Source organism: Cygnus olor, chromosome 1 (assembly GCF_009769625.2).
Source record: "Cygnus olor isolate bCygOlo1 chromosome 1, bCygOlo1.pri.v2, whole genome shotgun sequence".
NCBI lineage: Eukaryota > Metazoa > Chordata > Aves > Anseriformes > Anatidae > Cygnus > Cygnus olor.
In genome coordinates, this window is record NC_049169.1 from 94,408,386 (window position 1) to 94,430,739 (window position 22,354).

General features: G+C 41.3%; 1 protein-coding gene across 1 annotated transcript; it reads right to left on the reverse strand.

Annotated features, from left to right (window-relative positions):
• Positions 1-868: 868 nt before the first annotated feature.
• LOC121076055 (lymphotactin-like) lies at positions 869-5,862 on the reverse strand. Its single transcript, XM_040570054.1, has 3 exons — positions 5,660-5,862; positions 3,078-3,195; positions 869-2,406 (listed from the first exon to the last, which is right to left on the reverse strand). Exons 1-3 carry the CDS (start codon positions 5,727-5,729, stop codon positions 2,301-2,303), a joined length of 294 nt encoding a protein of 97 aa, XP_040425988.1. The 5' UTR covers positions 5,730-5,862; the 3' UTR covers positions 869-2,300.
• Between the last annotated feature and the right edge of the window lie 16,492 nt (positions 5,863-22,354).

Below are 22,354 nucleotides of genomic sequence, written 5' to 3' on the forward strand. Positions count from 1 at the left end.
ATTAATCACTTTATGAACTGTGATGATGATAAGCAGGTATAAAATATTAACTGCTATGTGATGTTTAATTAATACATCCTCAGGTTGTGATTCTCCTAATTAAAAAAATGCCTATTCACTTCAGCAAGATTAATTCCAGGATAAGGTACTACTGAGTATGAGCAAAAGTTGCCAAAAGCAACTTTTTAGTAAGTTCTGGTCCAGGATGAATTTGATCCCTGGGGTTGTTTAAGGAAAGGTTGGACGTGGTGCTTAGGGACATGGTTTAGTAGGTGATATTGGTGGTAGGGGAATGGTTGGACAAAATGATCTTGGAGGTCTTTTCCAACCTTAATGATTTTATGATCAGTGGGAGCTGATAGTATTCTTCTGAGATAAATTACCATAGAAATGCTTTTATAGGTGACCTGTTTTTGTAGGCTGCTAGTATTCTGATGATGCTGAAAGGAACAGAATTGTTTCTGTTGTCTATAACATGAGGGTCTGGGGTGTTCAGTTAAAATGAATGAACAGTGATTTGTAAATTGTCATATTCCAGAACATCTCAGTGTTTCTTTCTTCCTTTGGAACTCTTTTTATCAAGGTTGTTGTAACATCTATTTTTTTCTAGTGTAGCTGTTGACAATTTCAGCAAGAAGGTGTTGCTCCACATAATGAAGGCTCATCAGCCTGTCTTGGCTTGTAGTGTAACATATACAGCCATCCTTCTCTTCCATGCCTGAGCAGTAGCACTGCTTCAAAACCTTCTGTCTTGGATAGTGAAAACTAAATGAGTTTCCCTATGCAAGACTAAGCCATGATAAAACATGAGTCCCAAGAGTTGCAGGCCAAATTTGACCAGGGCAGGGAACTGTAAAGACTGGCTTTTAGAGGAATATGATTTTATTTCTGTAGGATAGTTTGGAAGTGTTATAATTTCACATGCATCACCAAGATGTTATCTGTAATGAAAAGCCCACGTTTTAGATAATGCTGGCTACATATGTGTGGGTAGTACAAGAGAAGGTTTATTCCTGGAGTACCTGTGCCTATACTTCTCCACCCCTCAAGTTCCCCAGACACCAGGAGTTGTCTCTCTTTGAGAGCTCTTCTGTATCTACTACTGATAATGTGACAGGCTTCACACATCCCTAGGGTGACTGACAGTACCTAAACTTTTGAAGAAAGATTGTCTGAACTGAGGGGTTTTACCATTGAATATGGTGTATTTCAGCCCAGCATCTGATTGTTTGATGACAATCTGAGTCATGAGTTGGAAGTAGTGTCAGCTCTAGCTGGTTTGCTCAAAAGGTCTCCAATTTGTGCTGTCATCTTAGTACCTGTTTCAATAGTCTTCATCTGCGTTATGTACAGGCAGACATGTACCATTTGATTCCAGGCTCATAGTAGCTTTATTAAAATCCAAAACTTACTATCAGTAGAATTTATCAAGTTTAAAAATGTAAGAGACATTTACATATACAAATTCCCTGCCCGAGAGAACTAAGTATGAATTCGTGAAGTAAAGACTCCAGCTATGGTTCATTCTTGCTTATTCAAAGAAAAACAAAGGGGAAAAACAAAACAAAATATATTTTTTCAATTCTGTCCCAAATGAAGGTGAAAGCAACTTCACAGAAGTCAGTGAATAGGACAAGTCTTCCAAAGTACAAGTCTGAATAGGGTTGCGTTCTTAAAGTTATCCTGAATTACCCCAGGTCATCCCTTGGTGAAAGTATCCATACATCACATGGGCCCGAGACTAAAGTCAAAGCTAATAGTGCAATACTACATATAAAAATAGAAGGCCGGAAGATCCCCTTCTTAAATACTGATCAGGCTATAGCCTGAAGCATGATATTATCTTTCTTACAGTTTATATAGGTATGAGTAACCATACAATTATATAGAACCTCTTGAAACCCAGCACTCAATGCAGAACATTGACCTCCATCATCACAGAAGTGTATACTTATCCATCTCTGTGAGAGGTAATCTATTCTATAGCATGTGAAACAATCTGCCGTTCACCCTCAAATGCTATATGGGTCAGGACAGCAAGGATGGGAAGATACCTACATTCAGTTGTAAATAAATATTAACAAGCATTTCAGAAAATAAACAGTGTAACAGAGTCCAGCTATAAAATTAAGTCAGCAGATATTCAGCCAGTGACGAGTAGATTCTGATGAGTTCATGTTTGTTCAGAGAATTTATTGCCAACAAGGACTACAAGCAGATACTAAGGCTTTCTTCCCTGGTATGTGCAGCACTGATGATGATTCCATTTTGTTGGTCTTAGATGCTTGCCTGGGACAGGATTATTTTTTTTTGGCGGTACGTTTTTGGTCTATTCTCTTCATAGCAACCTGCACCCATTTCTGATCAGGGTGTACACAGATCTTGATACCTTTTGCAGTGATAAACCTGCAGGAAGAAAAAGTCAGACAGCAATTAAATTCTGGTCTACAAAGCCAGGCTTGAAGTGCTACTTTTATGCAGAGCATGAGGACCTGTATGGTAAAACCATATCACACGCTTGAGTTTGTAGTAGTTACTTGGTATAAACAGTGCATAGTAACATCAGTTCCATATCCGTGGCATAGGTATGTATGTAGCATATATGGTCATATGCATATATGGTGATATTCAATTAAGAAAAAGGAGCAGGTCCCAGATTTGATTAAAAAGCATGTGCTTGTGAAATCAAGAGACCAAATGTCTCCTAGCAGAAGTCATAGTTAATACAAACTCTTTCACGTGATCTTTCCCCTTGGCTGAGTGTACTGGGCTTCTGGCTTTACCCTACCCCCTCACTGAGATTTCTTCAGCTTTCTGGGCAGAAAGATGTAACTGTTCAGTGAGCCTTTTACCAGCATTCGTGAACAACATGTGTTCAGGCTCTCCAGGATCTCCCCTTTGTCTCCCTCACCTCCTCAGCTGCTGATTTACTGTTTCATGTGGGAACTGGAAGGGTGACCTGAACTAGCCTGATTTAGCAAGTTGGGCTTTGAAGTGTCTTCTGATGCCATTTTCCTTTTGATGGTAGCTTGTTTGCATAGATGAGTCTGAAAGTGGACACTGCACCAGATACTTACATGACAGCGTTTAATGGAACTTGCTGCTTTTCATAGTTGACAAGCTGTCTGATGTCCAGTTTCTGTGTAGATAGATTTACACAAGCAAATTTGCGCATTGGTTGACTTCCAACGCTTCCTACAAGGAGAAAAGTAGACAGAGACAAAGGTGGTCAGTACTATATTCACATTTAACCATAAAAACTGCTTTTAAATTACAAATTCCAGATGATTTCCAGCTATGGTTAGAACTGGGGTGTCTCATGAGATGTGCAGTCAGAATACTAATTATACAAAAGAGCTCAAGGTGTGTTTTGTGAGACTATCTCTGAAGTTTCATTGGTATCATCATGATTAGGTCTGTATCATCTGCACATAAGTGCCCATATGGAGTAATGCACCTTTACTAGGTAGATTTCAAAATGTTATCTAAATGTGGATCAATATAATTGCCCCTACTTTCCGCACGAAGAAAAGGAAAGCAAGGCTACTTGTCTCACACTGGGCATCCAAAACTAGCCTAAAAAACAACAACAACAACAAAAAACACTTGAAATATAGATTTAACTGGCAGAATGCCTAGTATTTGCATACTCTTGCTACATGTCTAGTGTTATGGGTAGTGGAGTGCTACCTAATCCTATATTTTCTTCATCATTTAGATATGTTTCAAGGAAATGCAGTGGAAATTAATAAGGAGGCAGCATCAATATAAAATTCTTTGTGCAACTGTCATGTTGCATAGTAATAATGAAAAATGGCAGCTCGTTTAAGTGAGATGGGGTGTATGTATATATTACTGGAAGCCTTTGCTTGATAATTTCTGGTTTTCCCCCCAGCTTTCAAAGACAGGTTTGGAAAGGCGCGATGAGGACAAACAGAACGCTGCTGTATTCTGAGGTTTATTTTAGAGGAATTTATAGAGAAAGTGCCTTGAGGTCCAAGAGCTGCTCAGGTACAATTTGCTAAGTATAAAACCTGCTTCACATAATCTCATTATCTGAGAGTTTTTCTTTGTTTGAAGCAGTTGCAATAGCTGAAGTAAATGCGCTTCAGCCTCTGCAGAAGCTGTGGCATGGCCAGTGCATGGGTACTGGCAGAGCTGCTAATTCTTGGGATTTTCATTGCCTGAAGGAATATCTCTTCGTAACTTGTATTAGTCACGTGCAATGCCATATATTTTCTTGAGATTCAGTATAAGTACTGCATTGCTCAAATTGTTTTTTCAAAATGTGATGTTAAAGAGTTCAAAGATAGTCAAACAATCCTTAGTATCCCTGAAAATATTCTCTTCTACTAAGCCATTTCCAGGAAATGCACACAAGGAATACCAGCAGAGCTTCTGTAAACCTGGGAACAAAACCAAAGTTTTCGCTGGCGCAAAATCTGCACCTATAACTACCCTTTTTCCCCATTCTTCTCCTATCCTTTGTCATTCCTCCTCCTAATCCTTTTTCTATCCCTTGCACACCATCCCAACATAATGTTTCAGACTTAGGTAATATTTATGACAAACCAGGCATCCTGGAGCATGGCAGTACAAACTGCCAGTCTGTGGTACTAAGGCACATGTTGCTTCGATGGACAGCAGTAGCACTAGTCAATCTATGAAAACGTAGCATGATCCAGCTATAGGGGCACTAAGACAAAGTACTCAGCATGTAGCTACATAATCTTGTGAATGCTTAGCAGGTCTTAGTTTGGTTTTGGTGTGGTTTTGTGAAGATGCCTTTTCTGGGTGTTTATATCTGCATGCTTTTGTGGGTTTGCATATGGCTTGCATATGAGTGTTTTCTGTGATTTTTATCAGCTTGTTTGCGTAAAGCTGATTATAAGTGTACGTGTTTGTGTGTATGTTCTACATGTAGGTCTTCTACAAGATGCAAGTGGGTTAATCCGAAAGTCATAAACGTCACTACATTACAACCCCTCTTGAAACATGGCTAACAAACGTGGTTCATTTCAGTGCTCATAAATGTTCTTAAATGATATTAAATTGTATGAAATCAGGAGAAGAGAGAAAACCTTGTATAGATCCCTTGCTTTCCTTTACACTTTTTGTTCTTAGTTTGCCTGTCTGTATCCAAAATATTTGTCTAGAAACAAGCACGTAGGTAATATGCGCTACAGAACTGGAAGAACTTCTAACAACTGGGGACATTCAGTTGAGAAAGGCTTTATGGTTTCAGAAGGACACACAAAAAAAAAATAGTAGTATACCTATTTAAAGGAAAAGAATAAATCTGAAGCTGATTCAAGAAATAATGTATAAAAATGTTATTAATGCATATGGCATCAGTGATGTCGTATCTTCAAGCTTCCACAATTTTGAGAGATAATAAGTCACAAAAACCCTGTAAGAGTACTAAGGTATAGAAATTCTCTTTGCGTTAAAGCAGAAGCCAAGCACTAATTGATAAGACATCAGATGAGATCTCCCATAAATTCCCTCATGCTATAGTTGCCTTTCTCGTAGTTCTGATCTTGGTTTCTCGCAAGTGTGATCTTATGAATCAGCTCTGAGAATGAATCCTGCCTGAATGCAACAGCCCACTAGTACACTGTGGAGCAATTCCTGTCTTCCTCTTAGGTTGTAAACTTACCTTTTGCTGTGTGCACGGTGAAGACACCAAGCCAGAAGATGACCAGGATAACTGCAGTATGGAGCTTCATTGTTGGTGGCTTCTTTGTCAAGGCAGAGAAGAAAGTGGTTATCGTGAGCCCCCTTTCACAGAGCTTATATATTGTCACTCAGTGGTCAGTTCTTGTGCTCGCTTATTGGGGCGTCATGGTGGGGTTGACTGTCAGTGGAAAAAATTGAGTGGCAGTACTTTTTCTGGTGACAGAACCACCTCCTTCTCCCCACCCATTCTTTACTAGCCCCCCTGTGAAGGCTTTTCCTGCTCAAACCCTGCTTGTGGTTGCACTTGCTTCTTTGTTGCAAGTTAGGTTTATTTCAAGCTGCAAAAAGTGAGAGCTCTTGTTCTGTAGTGGAAACCTTTAATAAGAGTTCCTGTCCTTTCACACCTCGAGTTACAAAACTGCAGCTAAGTCCCACCACAGAGGTACAGAATAACATTCAGAGTTACCCCTTTGACCAATAGACCACTTGAAAGGGGAGTTGTGAGCTAATGGATGATGGAAACAGGAAAAAAATGGCATTTTCCATAGTAGCTATAGTCACTTGGTCACTTGAATGTGCAACTTAACATGTAGCTTTCACAGAATCACAGAATGGCTGAGGTTGGAAGGGACCTTTGGAGGTCATCTGGTCCAACTCCCCCTGCTCAGGCAGGGTCTCCTACAGCCAGTTGCCCAGGACCATGTCCTAGAGGGCTTTGGAATATCTCAGTGAATGGAGATTCCACGCCCAAAAGAGTCCTGATCATGTCAAACATTTAACTTTTACCTGAAACAAATCAAAATGATACAAACTTGAGTCTCTGGGAGCAATTAGATCTAATATGTAGTTATCTTCAATTGTGGAAAAAAAAAAGGCTTGATTTTTTTTTTTCCTTTTTTCTTTTTTTCCCTCAATATTTAAGATCTGTTTTTTTGTAAGTTGCCTACAGATGTACAAAATTAATTCAAATATCTCCTACACCAAAGAGGATCTCATTTGACTTTGTATTATCCACAAAAATATGTGCTTGAACACACACACAAAAACACCACCACCACCACCACATACACACGGAAAATGATCTCCCCAAAAGCTTTGGAGGGCTATCAGTCCCATTTCCTATGTGTGGTAGAACTTACCAAAACTTCTGTTTTCTCTGTGATTTATGGCCAAAGCTGATATCACTAACGTGCTGGGAGAGGGTAACATTCTTTTATTTATAGAGCCAGATCCACTAGCCCTTGTGCTAGTCATATATAACTGAAATACTGTGGTTTCACGGATAAGAGGTTCATTTTATATATATATGTTATGCTGTGGTCTCTCTAGTACAAAGAAGGGAGGTTACTGGACTGGTCTGGGTTACTGGACAGCATTGTTACGTGACAGTGGTTTTGGGTTTTGCACCAGCAAATATTTCCCAAGCAAGTTGTGGAACTCCAGTGAACACATTTAGCAGCACCTGAGCTGGCATCATTGTCTGGAGCCTCTCAGGAGAAATATCCCCTCATGCCCAGTAGAAAAATCCCTGCTTTGCTAGGCCCAGCTGGGCCTTGTATGAATAGGTGATCACTAAGCTGTCTGATGCATGAGCTAGTAAGGCAGTGGTATAGAGTAGCTGTCAGTGCAATCCTGAAGCAAATGGGAATCTGCTCTGACTTCCAGGCCTCATCTCAGCAGGTTACTTCCAGCTTTGGAAATTTTTATAACATCAATATAAATTGCTTTACATGGGGAAGTACAGCATATGGAAGTCACTTCCCAGCGATTGCTCAGGAAAATTAGATGGAGCTAAGAACTGAGCTCAGATACTTGGCTCCTAGGCTGTAGTGGGTGATCTGTAACCCCAGTAATAGGCTGTAGCTCTTACTGTTAGAGAACATGCTACTTGGTTTACTTATACATATATGCATGTTATTTGTTCCTTGTGGTTTGATTCTTTCATCTTATATATGACATGCAAACTGGAGAAGAGTGGGGGAAAAGTAGACTGTAAGCAGGCATAAGGTACTTGCTGCTTTGTTTGGCTGCTAAATCCACTTGTAATGCCAACGTAAGTTGCAATAAAATAGAAAACTAGACCCATAGTTTTGAAGCCAAAGCTTCAACGCAAAATACCTAAAGTCCATGTCTAATGCCACACAGGGGAGTAGTTGTACTGACCTTAGCAGTGCTACTAGGAAATTTAATGTTACGTCTTTGTCCAAGCATTGTCGAACACTGCCTGAAATAACTCTCTGAATGAGATATTCCAACTTGTTGGTATGTGGCAGCTTTGGGATGCAAGACAGCAGCCCTGTCATTGATGAAAGAAATTTTCTCCCTGTTAGGACAAAAGATGCTCCCCTGCTTCTCCTCACTGATACGGTGCACATCTGTGTATTCACTGTTACAGTAACCACAGCTTTGAGCAAAAGGGTCGCCAGCTGCATTGAGCATGAGCCAACTCAGAAAAAGTCAGTCCTTCTCACAGAATCTCCTGCAGTTTGTAGATTGATCCCTGAGGTGGTGTTAGAAAGTCTGTTGCTTCTTCAGTTTTTCACTGTTCTTGATGCGGGGTGGAAAAATTGCCTTGTGGCAAGTTTTTCCTGTCTTCATAGTTCTCATTTGCTGTGGTCTCTAGGGCTGTTCTTATGTGAAGCTGCCTTTTGGCTGCCACTTGGCTGACTCTTGTGTGGTTCACTTATCATAGTATGTTTTGGAAGCGTGCTGGAGTGACATGATCATTTGCAGCGTGTGGTAAAGCCACAGTTGAAATGGATAGTATGATTTTGTAGTTACTTGATTGTATAGTCTGAATTGTGGATAAAGATGATTAACTGGACCATGATGCTTTCCAAGCTCTCGTCTACAGGTCTGCTGCTTTGCGTGCCATGACAACTGCCCTTCTCTGCCATACCTCTCGCTTAACATGTGCCCTCAGTGCCTACACGGAGCAGGTACGTACAGTGGATAGGGCAGGTATGGATGTGTAGGTGTGTCAGTACCTAACATTTGAAGCCTACTGAACTACAAAAAAACAAAGGCTTTGAGTTTGACTCCCAGGCTTCCTATACAACACGGGGAGAGAACCCATCACCTACAGCGTGCCCAAAGCATTAGGAAGTGTCTAGTAAGAAATACGGAAGAGATGGGATTTGGTGTTGTGGGAACAACCTTGCTTCTCATTGGGATCTGCAGCCCTGAGGCCTTTCCTAGAGTGTTGCTCGAGCTACTCTCCTAGAATGCAGCTGGCAGGATGTGAGGTAGTGGGCATGCTGCTCTCTGCTGTCTCTCTCTCTCACTCTGTTTAAGTGAAAGCACTTGTTCAGGATGATGGACAGCCAGTTTGAAACTTTTCCTCTGCCTAAAGATACTTGACCCCACAGCCTTCATTTCCTTCACAATAAAGTATTTTGGGTTCAAGGTTGTAAGAAACTGACTTTTCAGTCTGAAATGATGCATATTTTGAATAGAATGAGTTAGTAAATATTAACTGATACGAAGAAGACACTGTACAGCTGGGTCAGACTCTCATGTGGAAGAAGGGAGACATAAGCTCTAGTCGCTCTTCCAAAGAGTACTGGCTGTAAAACATTCACTGTTGACCATGCTTGCTTTGCCAGCAGTTGCAACAATGCAGATTAAACAGCCCCAGGACAGCAACAGCAAACTCCTGCTTGAGACGCTCAAGGGCTCTTCTAAGCCCTTTAGCCCCTGTTTGTGTGGACCAGCCTGCCTCCATTTCACCAATAAAGCAACTGGGGTTTAGAGGGGTGAAAGGGGTATGTGACAGTTATCACGCACAGCAGGAGGCAAAGTCAGAGCCTGCTCTGCCAGTACGGCTCCTAACCAACTGATGAATGCAATCATTTTCTTAATTTTTAATAAGGTCAGGTCATTTAAACTGAAATAATTATTGTACATACCCTGCTTCATGTCAGCAAACCTGCTGAAGGAAAAAGAATATGCACGGAGCAGCATGTTGGGCCTGATATCAGAATTTCCTCACCACGGTAAAGAGTCTGAAGCATTGCACCTTCTCATAGTGTAGTTAGCTTTCAAAGAGATGGGCCAAGGTCTTTACAAATAAGTAAATTATATACTCCTAGAAATGGGTGTCTTCAGTGAATATTCTGCAGCCTCTTGAACTTGAAGATTTTCAGCATCTGGTCATCCAGTCATCATCAGGGCATCCAATGTCTTTAAGAGGAAACATTAAGAACCTCAGTTTAGATGCATGGTTTTGAAAAAAGCTGGACTAGATATCCCAGTAAGGAAAAGATTTTGTTGCCTTTATCTTTTCTCTGTGAGTATGTATACTCTTTCCTCTTTACTTACATAATAGAAAACGCTACAAATTGTTCTTAAAACTTCTAATGTAAAGCTATAATCATGTGCTTATTATTGGCCTTTTTTCCGCTGCTGTTTATTAGCATGCTGTTTCAATAGGCCATCTCCCTCAGTCTACTCTTACTACAGGTATGTGACTGAATAACAAATTACTGAAATTACATTTTTAATGAGCTTGTTTTCAAAAGGTAGCCTTCAATTTCCAGTGTACTTTGGAATAGTAAATGAAGAAAATACTTTTCCTTCATCTCTACTTCTAATTCAAGTAGGTTGTGCTTACCATCAGTTTTCCATATTACCATCTCATTCTCTATTTCTTCATCTTCTCTTCTGAGCAGATGATACGTTTTCTGGCATTACACTATTGTATGGTCTAATGCATAGCTATCAGGTCCGATGGGTGGCATCCCTTCCCATGGCAGGAGGGTTGGAACTAGATGATCTTTGAGGTCACTTCCAACCCAAACTGTTCTATGATTCTAAGACAGGTAAGACCATTTCATTAGAAGTATCTTTGAAACTTGCAAGATTTCTGTATGATCTGCAGATCCTGTCCTGTCGAACAGCGTAACAAAACACCACCTGACTTAATTCAGGGCAGATTCAAGTATTATACAGTGTGCAGGCTACTTTCACTCTTCCAGGTTACTTGTCTCATGTGTTCTGGGATACGTTGTCCGATGCTGTACTTTAGTACGTGCACGGTGACCACAGCAGTTGTGGCGTTTTGTATCTGTTGAACTGCTGCCTGAAATTCATTTGTGTATTCTCTCTCTCTCCACCCTTCCTTCTTCAGGCCTGAAGCTGATTACAAATGTTTGCTCCGGTTTTAATTCTTATTGAGCTCATTTAATCTTGACCAACCAACCTACTGTCTGTACAGAAAAATACCCTCTTTCAGGAACATATGTATCTCAAGCTACTGTTTTTAGGGTGGGAGATATTAGCATCAGGAGATATGTTTCTGTTAACTGAAGATCCAATATACACGTCTTATGCTGAATGCAGTAAGCAAGTAAATTAGGTATGATGAATCTGACCCTAATATATTTTGGTGTTACATTGTTTCTTAACAGTTGGAGAATTGATTAAAAAAATACTGACAAATAACATCCAGTTGTGATTTCCACATGATTTCACTCCTCCCCCCCTTCTTTCCTCTCTTTCTCATTGCATACAGTAGGTATTTCTGGCATTTAATTTCACTTTCTTATTGAAATTGGTTTCAAATTTATGTTGTGCCTTTCCACCAGGATTGTTACGTCTTGCTCCATAGTTCAGCACAAGTTGAAGTATTTACCCTTAAACTCACATCAGGATTAATCTCTGCTAAACAGTCCAAATTAGGTGTATAATAAAGACCCACTGAAAACAATGACCCACTTCGGTACTCTGTTGTTGTTGTTTTTTTGTTGGGTTGCTGCATTGAAATATGGTCAGGTAACAGCTGATAACAGCATTAGCATGATTTAGGAAGCTTCTGCCTCTCACCTGGAAATGGTAATCTGTGTTCAGTCTTTTTCATTCACACTGAATCGGAGTGGAAATAAACACATGCTCAGTGGTTACAGCTCAGAGGCAGTGACTTTTGAACAAATTTGATCAGTTAAATCACATCTTCAATAACTAGTCTGTTTTGTGCTGGTTTTGGCAGAACTCTTCCTTTTGAAATGTAACCATATTAACAATGCTTTCTCTTAATCATATTAGAGTTTTTGCTTGTAGGCCATCTGTTTCCAGTACTATGTTGCCAGCTTTTCCTTACTCCTGCTAACACATTCCTCTCCTGATGTAGCGTGTGCTCTTAAATAAGAAGTTGTTACAAAATCTTTCCCTCAGGCATCCAACTTGAAGCGTTCAGATATGTAAAATTAGACTGAGAATGATTTGGTTTGAAAGGGACCTTGAACCAAACATACGAAGGCAGCTGAATGCAGTCATGCTCCTATTTTGCTCCTGTTTTAGTCAGCTTAAATGCATGCTTCCATACAGAAGAAGTCTTTCATTTCTTTCAGCATGTTTATAAATGAGCAGTTTTACAGTCACCCAAGAGTTTCCAAGAGGAAGTCTCTGATCCCCAACTTTGTAACCTTAGTTAATCTTGTATGTTATAGTTCTTCATGAGATCCATACCAGCAAGCTAACTGAACACCACGCAAAGCTATAGCTGCAGAGAATTGTAAAGGTGACTGTGACTCCTATTTCAGCATGTACCCTATTTAAATACCTTTATAGAATTGTACTAATTTTTTCTGGGAATTCATGGAATATTCTCAGGTCATCCTAATAGTTTTTTCTTCCTTTTTTTTTTTTCTTTCTCCTCCTCAGTTCTCAAGTAAAACAGACAATGGAGATTTTGATTAGCTTTTTTTTTTTTTTCCCCATGTGTGCCTTATCTGTAGGATCAAGGGTGTGGGAACCATGTCTTAGTCTGTAAGTCTTCAGGAGAAGAGTCAAAGCTTTTGAGTAAAAAATAAATATACTTGTCTGACCACAGGTATCTATGTCTGTGGACACTGGGGATAAATCTGAACCAATATCTTGCTTCTGGGTAAACCTGAGCTTTCCTCAGAAAACTGAAGAAACTCAAATTCTTATGTTTTCTCAGTGGGGACGGTTTCCTCTACTGTATCTCACACTCTGGAAAGAGCCACTTGGCCAATCGCTACGAGCTCAAATTCCTTTGCTCCGTGATGGTTACCACAGAGAATACGTTGAAGAACTAAGATTGTTGGGGAGAAGAGAGATAAAAACACAGATCAGTGATATTTATCTGTCTCAATCTCATCTGTTGTGTGTGTAGTATTATTTACAAGAATGCAGGGTTTTTCTTATCATTGTCAGGAATTAATTTTTGCAGTTTGTAACTATTTTAGCGTTTGGAGTCGAGGGCTATATAAAAAGAGCATCACAAACAAAGTGACAGGTTCCTGACAGAAAAACAATAAGCAGAACCAGGACGCTTAGATTCAACTTTCAGTCCCTTATCTGCTAACTCCTCTTGTCTCCACCGAAGAATTATTCTAACTCCTTGGCATGAGTTTTCACCAGCCAAAGAAAACCCTACGTGCTCTCTGCTGTCCTGTGGCTGTCCAGTTCATGTGTGCTGACTGGACTGCTGCCAAGCAGTGCATGCTCTTATTCTCCTGGCGTTTCCCCACGGTGGAGGCACTGTGTTGAGTCTTTCTGTCTATTCAGAGACTACTCTTTTGCAAAGCTTGTAGGGATTTCTTTCTTTTAACATCAGTTGAAATTGGTCAGCGTATAAAAGTAAAGGGAAGGCACATGAATAACGCAGAATTATTTTTTGAAAAGGTTACCTTCTCTGAACTTTGTAAAAGGGAATCCTTGGGATTTATTTCTTCTGTTTTTCCCCACATAGGTGATTTCATTTGTTTAAAAAAATAGTTGTAAGTGTTTTTAATAACAAAACCTTCATGAGGTCCTATGACAGAATTTAACAAACTTGCTAGATTTTAATTTGCAGTTATGGCTTTCAGGAGAGGAGGAGAAGAGGAAAAAAATAAAAACAATAAAGCAAAGGGGAGAAGAAGGAAGGAAGGGACCACTCCAGCATTTTTGCAAGAGAAATTCAGGGGATTTCTTTTTAATGAGGACTTTTTTTCCTTCCTTCAAAATTCAAAAGAATTAATAACAGGCGTAGCCATTATAAGGGGTACTTTTTTACTTAATCTCTCAGATGAAGAACTGTCACACTTTCTAACCACACCACTGGTGAGGTGCATTGCCTTTCTTCATGCTGGTTACTATAATCTGACAATTTTGGGCCACATCCTGTTCTACGAAGTGTTAAAATATTTCTTAAAACTGCTCATAGCACTTGACCATCATCTGCTCTACAAAATGAGACTTGGTGCTTGTGCAGTTGTACCTTTACACTGCACAGACTGAGAAGAGCTTTCCTTTCATTTGGCTTCCATCTTTCCTTAGCCATTTGCTCAGTAAGCCAGTATCAATGGGAGGGTCGCAGTGCAAATGAAGGCTTAAATGACAGGGGTGAGGAAAAAAGAACTCAGCTCGCACGGGCCTGCAGCAGACACCTACTCTTGATAATGTTCCGCTCAGAACTTTCTGAAAGAATCCTTGGGGTTTATTCGTTCTCTGGGTTTTTCCCCTCAGCATCACTATGAGTATGAAAGCCTGTGTTAGACAAATGCACCAGTCTATATTATTCACCTGAGCTCACTGCAGTGAGTGATGCAATGTGGGAGGCAAGATGGGAAAATTCCTCCCCGCCACCCCCCAGATTAGCTTTCATTCTATACTTTGTAATTTCAAAGAGCAAGCTGTGGCTGTTAAATGCTGTTTCACTTTTCCTTTGCAAACTACTTTTATCTCTCGCTAAGGGCTGCAGAAAACCCCACCGTGTCTATGACAGCAATAAATTAAGAGCTCCCTCCCATGGCTGTCACATTTCTTGCACTTAATTCAGCTGATTTTGGCACGGCCACGGGCCACTTTATCCCTCTCCTATGGTTCAGTGTGGCCCAATGTGCAGCACTCTGCACAATCTAGCAAAGCACACCAAACCTGGTGACTGCCCTCACTTTCCTCCCATAAACAAAACCACCCCAAATTAACCATGTCCCAGTGGCCAGTAAGGCCACCTGTTTGTGCCAGGTCTCGCTTCAGACTATCAGTTTGCTGTATGTGCACTAGCTTACTTATTGACCTATGATACTTATTTCTTCCATCCCATATATTACCGTTCTTTGAGATAAGCAGCTATTTTCACGGAATCACAGAATGGTTGAGGTTGGAAGGGATCTCTGGAGGCCATCGGGTCCAATCCCTCTGCTTAAGCAGGGCCATCTAGAGCAGGCTGCCCAGGCCCTGTTTAATATGTGGAATGAAAAGGCTACTGACTTCATAATATACAGGTATGCATAGCAATAGATGACCTAATCTCTGCTTGATAGAGCAATTTGTACTTCTGAACTAAGCAGGTATTGATGCAGCCCCAAACTAGATAGGACAGGTGTCAGCTGTTTGTAGCTAGTTAGAAAAATCAAGGACTGCCCTATTTATCCCAGTCCTTACCTTGCTCTAGCTCTTCTTCTTGTCAGTCCACCTGCGAGCTGAGCTATTTTACCTCCTTTCATCATGTGCAACCAGCAGATTCATTTTGAGTAGCAATAATGCTACAGTGTTGCTTGCACAGTGTTTCTTTCCTGAGGTTCTCAAAAAGTTGTAAGAATATTAGAAACTATAACTGGGACCCCTCATTCTAAAAGGGGAAACAGGTCTGGCAGAATAGAGAAGTAGTGCTGTAGCAGTGCACTGTTCCTCAAATAGGCTGTGGAGAGGGTGTTATAGCTGCTAGGCACTGCTTCTCTTTGCTGGAGTCCTCTGCTCTGTCAGGGGATAAGGCTTTGTTGTTCAATTAGAAGTAAGATAAGGTCTACAGCCTCAGTCTCAAAGATTTTAGGAAACAACTAATGTGAAGTAAGTAGAAGCCAAACTCTCACCTTGAGTTAGTAATATCATTTTTCAGTGGCAATTAGCAGTGGTTTTTAAAAGGAGTAACCAGAGATGGGAGAGTGCCTATATTTTGGTCCAGGCTGTAGGGATGCTCAGGTTATGCTGCCCAGACTTTGTCACATTCCTTTATTTTTATGGGGACCTGCAAAACCGATTTATCAATCAGAATGCAATATTACCAGCAGCTTGTTTCATATTCAACTAGGAGGAATTATTTTGCAGATAAATCTCCTTTATCCACATATTGTTTAGAGAAGCATTTGGTGTATATATACATTTGCTGTGCCTATTCCAATGCTGGAAGTGTTCAAGGCCAGGCTAGGTGGGGCTTTGGGCAACCTGGTCTGGTGGGAGATGTCCCTGCCCATAGCAGGGGGGTTGGAACTGGATGGACTTTAAGGTCTCTTTCAACCCAAACCCTTCTGTGATTCTATGACTTGTATGGATGGTTTTATTGTTTGGCAATGAAGCCCACAGGAGATATGCAAATCTGGTGCTCCTTGCAGAACTGCAGGAGTCCCCTCATGGGGAACCAGAGCTGGGAAGTTAGCAAAATCTTCATCTCTGTCTCTGAATTTGTACCTTGATCCTTCTGGCAGCAACTTGGTTGAGCCTCACAATCATGATTTCTTATTCTGCCTTTAAGCACTCTCGTGCTCCCATCTGATCTCTCCTTCTGTGCCCTCTAACTAAATATATTTCATTCCTCTGTATCTTCTTCATGAAGGGAGCACAGCTCTCATTGAAAATCAATTTGATGGGGTTGAGGTCCGAAGCTCTGCCAACTCTCTAGGCTCCTGAGTGCCCTTTTGCTTCTCCTGTGAGGGAGGTGAGACAGGTGGGTCATGGAGGCTGCTGCTACTCCCCACACCCTTCCTTCAGACCTAATGTAGGTAGCTTGTGACATGAGCATGGGTAATGTTGCAGTTCTGCTGTGCCATTCTTCTCCAAGGACTCACTGCCTTGGTCCGCAGTGGGTAAGTACAAAGAAAAGGGGCGGGAACGTGGTGCTTTCAGGGAATAATGTAGGGGGAAGTGGCTGGAGGTAGCTGCAATCTAGTTCAAGTAAGCCATAGTCTTTAATGACTTACCTGTTCACCTATTCCTTATTCTCTGTTTGGTGATGTAAGCATTACCTTAGGGAAAGAAAAGGTTGAAAGGTGTGTCATAGACCCAGGGCCTTAAACCTACGTTTAGCAAGTGTGAAGAATGGGGGGAAACAGAGATTGCAGAGAGAGGAAATTGGCAGGCAAGTATTAAACCTCCTCTCCCCAGGCAGAAGTATTGGAGGGAGGAGGGAAGAGGAGGAAATGTCAGAGATTTAGAGGCTTAGTTGCCTTGGGGAAATGCAGCCTAATAAAATGAATGTCAAGGGCAACCTGAGTTGCCTGCTTTTGTTGTGAGGAAAAAAAACGAGAGTGTTGGTCAGCTGTGACCATCCCTTATTCTTCCCAGTCAGGGACTGCAGAGACTGATCTGGGACCTGCCCTGGCCTGCCAGTACCTCACTGCAAGGTAGAAGGAGGAATCTTCCTCTCAGGAAGGTCAGGTCAGATGGTCTGCTGCTCCTTCCTGGCCTGAAAAACTGCTAAAGCACATTTGCCTTCAGCAGAGCTTGCCATTGCAGCAATCCAGTTTCAGCTGACTTTGGGCACATCCTTGCTTAGGTATCTTCACAGTAGAGGGAAGGGGACTAGAGTTTGAACAGCTGAGAATAAGGTTTTGTACATTCATGATCCTGATGTTGTGCCTTGAAGGCTTCCTGCACTTTGCTCCCTCTGTGTGGGTAGCTCTAGCTGGAGCCCAGCGAAGCCTGAAGCTGGTGAAGCAGAACAGAGGTGGTTAAAAATCAGCAGGGTGTACTAGCCAGAGATGAAGTGCCAGTCTCAGAAAGAAACAGAAATGACTGCCAGGGCTGGTTTTGCAAGGCCTTAATTTCAAGTAACAATGTCTTGGTATGAAAACTCTTCTTTTTAGCAGCTGACTGTTGAGGAGCATCTCCTTTCTAGTGTTATTTCTATGCTGTTTTTTAAGTCTGGCTTACAGGCATATATGTAAAATACAGAGTCCTGAACTCCTTTGCTTCTTGCACTGGTAGGGCAGGCTTGCAAGACTTTCCACAGGCTTGGACTGTTCGCTGCTTGATATGCTGCCAAAACCTACTGGGGTGTAGTTCATTTGTGCTTGAAATTGGACCGGACTGTACACCAGCACTGACACCAGCCTGCCTGTGCTACCACTTTGTAGCCAAATTTACTGCCAGTGGCTGAACTACCTGGTGCAGACAAAGGTGTGAATAACGTACCACAGAGCAACAGGGTCTGTCTGCGTGTCAGACCCTGCAGTACTGGACACAAGTGGGATCTCTGGGCTGCTTCTAAGGGTTGTGCGCAGTGGGACTATGGCAAATCTAGCAGTGGGTTTGCTTTTGTTGTGTGAAGTCCATTTCCCCAGGTTAAATTTTTGGGGGGTGAACATGTTGAAAGCATTCCAGATTGATGAGGGATCACAGCTCTCATTGAAAATCATTGTGACTGGATTGGGGTACACTTGGGTGATTCTAATTTCCAGGTTAGAAAATAGGGGCAAGTCATTTGATTTGGGCAGAGCAATAAAAACAATACGTTTTCCTGCTCAGCCACATCGAGATCTTATTCCTGAATGAACTCAGTGGTTTATGCTGTTTTTCTAGATACTTCTAAGGTACTTTTCACTATAGGGTTGACCTGCTTCAGAGGAATTTTTTTGCATTTCTCTCAATATGATGATGAGAGATCAAGCCTGCTTGGTACAGTTGCAGTGTGAACAAGTGAACACGTGAACAGCGCTTTATGCATAAAGGAGTGCATGTGTTTTGTCATATCTTCTGTGTAATGTGTGGAATTGTATCCATTTTACCTGACTGTTAAAGGAACTGGAGAGTAGAGAAAGACATTCAGCTGAAGTAGAGAAGGGAAGAAAAAGCTGCTACTCAGGATCTTCCAACATCTTTGCTGTAATTGTTAAATGGGGACCTCTCCTTCCCTTGTCATGTGGGTTAAATAGCCAGGTTCAAGCTCACAACAACCTGTCTATCCAAAGTTAACCATTCTCATCCATTTTGGCATTTCAAAATCCTGATCAGGGTCAAGAGTACTTCTTTGCTGGTAGTTTTTGAAGGCTCAGAAATAAGATGCATTGGCTTGTCAAAGTGTTTAAGCCCATCTAGAAGCTGATTTGGATGAAGCCGGACAAGCTTTCCAGAAATCTGCAATAGTCTGTTATAAAAGAGTAAATAATATTCCCTACCAGAAGTATGAAATGGTGATGTAAATGGACCTACTGACTTTGTGAGGACCACTTGGAACATTTCTAAAAGCCTTCTCTATTCGTTCCCTCTGTTCTGTCCTGTTTCATGCCTGGGGATTCAGCTCGTGTGCAGAGATCATACCTCACTGCCCTTCACAACGCGGTTGTGCAGTAGGCTCTTTCCAGGAGAGGTTTTGTTTCTCCTTGCTGTTTGATAGTGGCTTTGGTTGAGAGATTCTGTTATCACAGTTGTTCTTTATGCAAAGAAAGAGGTTCATATATATACATATATATATACATATTTTTTTTTTCAGAAAGCACTAGAAAAGTACTCAGGAAGTCCGATTTCTTCCTGTAACCTTCTGCATATTGCGTATGTTGGCTATGCCTGTCCAGTGAGGATATTTTTTTACTTTCTTTGTATTCTTTACTTAATACATATACCCAAATCTCTTAAGAGTATATGATATTCAGCTTTCCAATCCTGATCACTTAGAAGCTGAAGGCCCCTAAGACAAGGTTAGATTAAAAAATTATGGCACTTTTTTTATTTTTTGTGTCAAGGAAGGGCTTTGCTTTTCTGTGCTGAGAATTTTAAGTATTTAGGGATATGGTGCTCACCTTGGGAGTAGGGAGTAGGGAGGCAAAGTTAGGAAATGCACCTGGCCTGGCTGGACTGGGAGTTCTGGCACTGCTGAATGTCAGATGACGAGTCCCTCGGGCACTGCTCTGAAATTACACTGTTCTTACGGTCTCCCTGCTGCTTCAGTTGGGCATATGGTTCAAAGTAATGAAAAAAATGAGATGGGTATTAGCCCAGCACTACCTTTGCCTGCCGCTGTGCCTCTGACTTTGTTTGAAATGACACGCTGAGCAGAGGTCTTGTGCATAAAACAGCTGGTTGTTTTGAAATGTATTAAAGCACCCTGGAGCAAAAATGTTCTCAAATGGCAAAAGCTGGACAGGCTTCACAATTTTTCCTTTCATTGCTGGGTATTCTGTGTGAGCTCAGGCTTCTCTCGGGCTGTTGGCAGGTAAGTGCATGCTCACACACACTGCTAGCTTAGCAAGGTGCCTCGGTGCTGGCTGGTTGTGCCTGTGCTTGTGCTATTGCAGCGTGGCAATTCCAGGAGGCAGAGAGCTTGTGGCTGTAATTTTTTTTTTTTTTTTTTGCTTTCTATAAAAGCCAGGACTCCAAAGAGGCTTTGATCAAGGTGAGCTTTCCTTCCAGCCCCTGCCTGCATAGCTGTTATCCAAATAGGGGGCGAGGTGCCCCTCTAGGTGAGCTGGCTTGTAAACCAACCCCGTGGGGGGGTGCAGAATCCCACACGCTCTCCAAGTTGTGCTCCCACCCCACCCAAAAGCGGCTGTTTCTGTTTTCCCAGGGAAACAATGTGGTAGCAGCTGGCTGTGGCCTTGGGTCCATTTTTACCAGAGGCTACAAACCTTGCCAGTGATTTTTGGGATCCTATTCTGAGAACGTGAAAGGCTGTCAGCTTATATAAAGTCTTATGCAAGAAATTATTCTAGGGAGAATTCAAAGCTGATTTTTCCTCCCACCTGTGGCTATCCATTACATTTTGCCTACGTGTTCTTTCCATGCCTTTTTTATACTTTAGTGAACTTAATACCTAAGCTGCTGAGCACATTAGTAATGCTTCATTGCAGCCCCTAGCCCCTGCACTTCGGTGCCACTGCTGTGGTATTACAGGAGAGGGAATGTCCTTGGCCTCTCTCTCGGCTGCTCTGTGACCAGGAAACAACACCTCATTAATATCTTTTACTGACCGGTGATTGCTGGGTGCCACTTTGTGGAATGAGAGAAGGAAAAGGCTCTGTTATGGCATTTGGCCTATCTCCTGGATATTTAAAGGTCTGCCCTGCCTATAAATAACCTCTTAACAGGAATTGTCTCGGTGCAAGTTATTGATGGGCCTGGTGTTGTGACAATGGGGCCTCTGCTCTGAGCCAGTGCAGGCCTGATTGAACAAATGAGGTTTGGGGGCCTGCTGCACCGCTGACGTGGGATGCCGGGTGGCTTGGGGGAAGCAGCGCTTCCATCCCATGAAGCAAGGGACCCCCACGGGCATGCACTGCTAGGGCCTTGGGTGCACCAGGGCATGCAGAGCCATGGGTGTAGCAGCTTATAGCAGGTACAGGAGCACCCACTGCTGCTGACTTCTGTGCCTGCCTTCATTTAAATCAGGAGCAGCTTGCTGCTGGTGTGATTAGATATCCCCTGTTCCACTAGTTCTCATCTTTCTCATGTACCATACATTAGATTTTGATCTACTGTGATGGAAATTCCTCCATGATATGTTTTTATCCCTGTGGTGAAACTGAATGGTGCTGTACTGTAACAATAAAACATACAAGTACAGAAAACAGCTTTTGAGTATGGGAATAGTACATAGTCCAATTTCTATTTACTCTTGTGCATACTCCAAATCTCTGCGGGATGGATTTAAATGAAGAGCTTCTGTCACTGACTTATCTATTTAGAAGGACCTTCCTTCTGGGATAATTAGTGACAGGACAGTGTTCAACTTCATTCTGCACTTCCCTCTGAAAGAACTGCTGAGATTTTTATACCATTGTGCACAAATGATACATTTCTGCTGGGGAAAGGCAGACACCTCTGGGTTCAGCGCATCCTAATAGTCAGAAGTGATTTGCACTTCATTTTTTCAGTTTAGCATAAAAGCATTAGTCCAGGTACTCTGAAAGAAAGGGACTTTTGTTTAGGTTCCTACACTGCCGTTTCTGCTTGCTTCTTAGAGATCTCTCTGGCTATTTGGCAGAGGTTTTCATAATAAGTATCTAAGCAAAGGTAGCTGATAAGTAGAGAATATAAGTTGAAAAAATAGTGAATTCACAAGTGCAAACATTTCTGCTGGAAACCTAAACATAGGAAGTGTGCTTATATGGTGTATAAATGGCAGACCGCAGTTTGACTTGCATAATGTATCCAGTTGAGGCCGAAAAAAAATCACTTCAAAATTTAAATTTTGGTTTCTCAGAACTGAAATCATCTATAGAGAAGGCATTGCAGTTCCACAGTTATGATAAATTTATGCTTAATACAATAAACTAGTTTAGAAGCTATTTCACAAATTATTCTCAATTTAGAATGATGGAAACTTCATTGGATTAAAGCGTTTTCTACCAGTGACTCTATTGGATCTGAGACACTGATTTAAGTCACTTTCACAAATCAACAATCTGAAATTTGTGTTTGAATTCAGTGACTTTAGTTATGTATCTTTTGTTTACACATCAATCAAGAATTGTAACATTAATTATAAAATATTTTATTTGATTATTGTAATCCAAAATCATTACATGATTTTTTTCAGCTAGTAAGAAATTTATTCTATAGCTGTATGTACTTAAGCTTTTTTTTTTTTTTTAGTTTTAGTATTTGCATTCTAGTAGACAGGGAAAGGTGAATGATATGTTTCATATTTGTGCCGTAATTAACTTCCTACCTACTCTTTCTATCAAGTTAATTTTGGAAGGAGACTGGAATTCAGATTCATCCATTGAAAACTAAC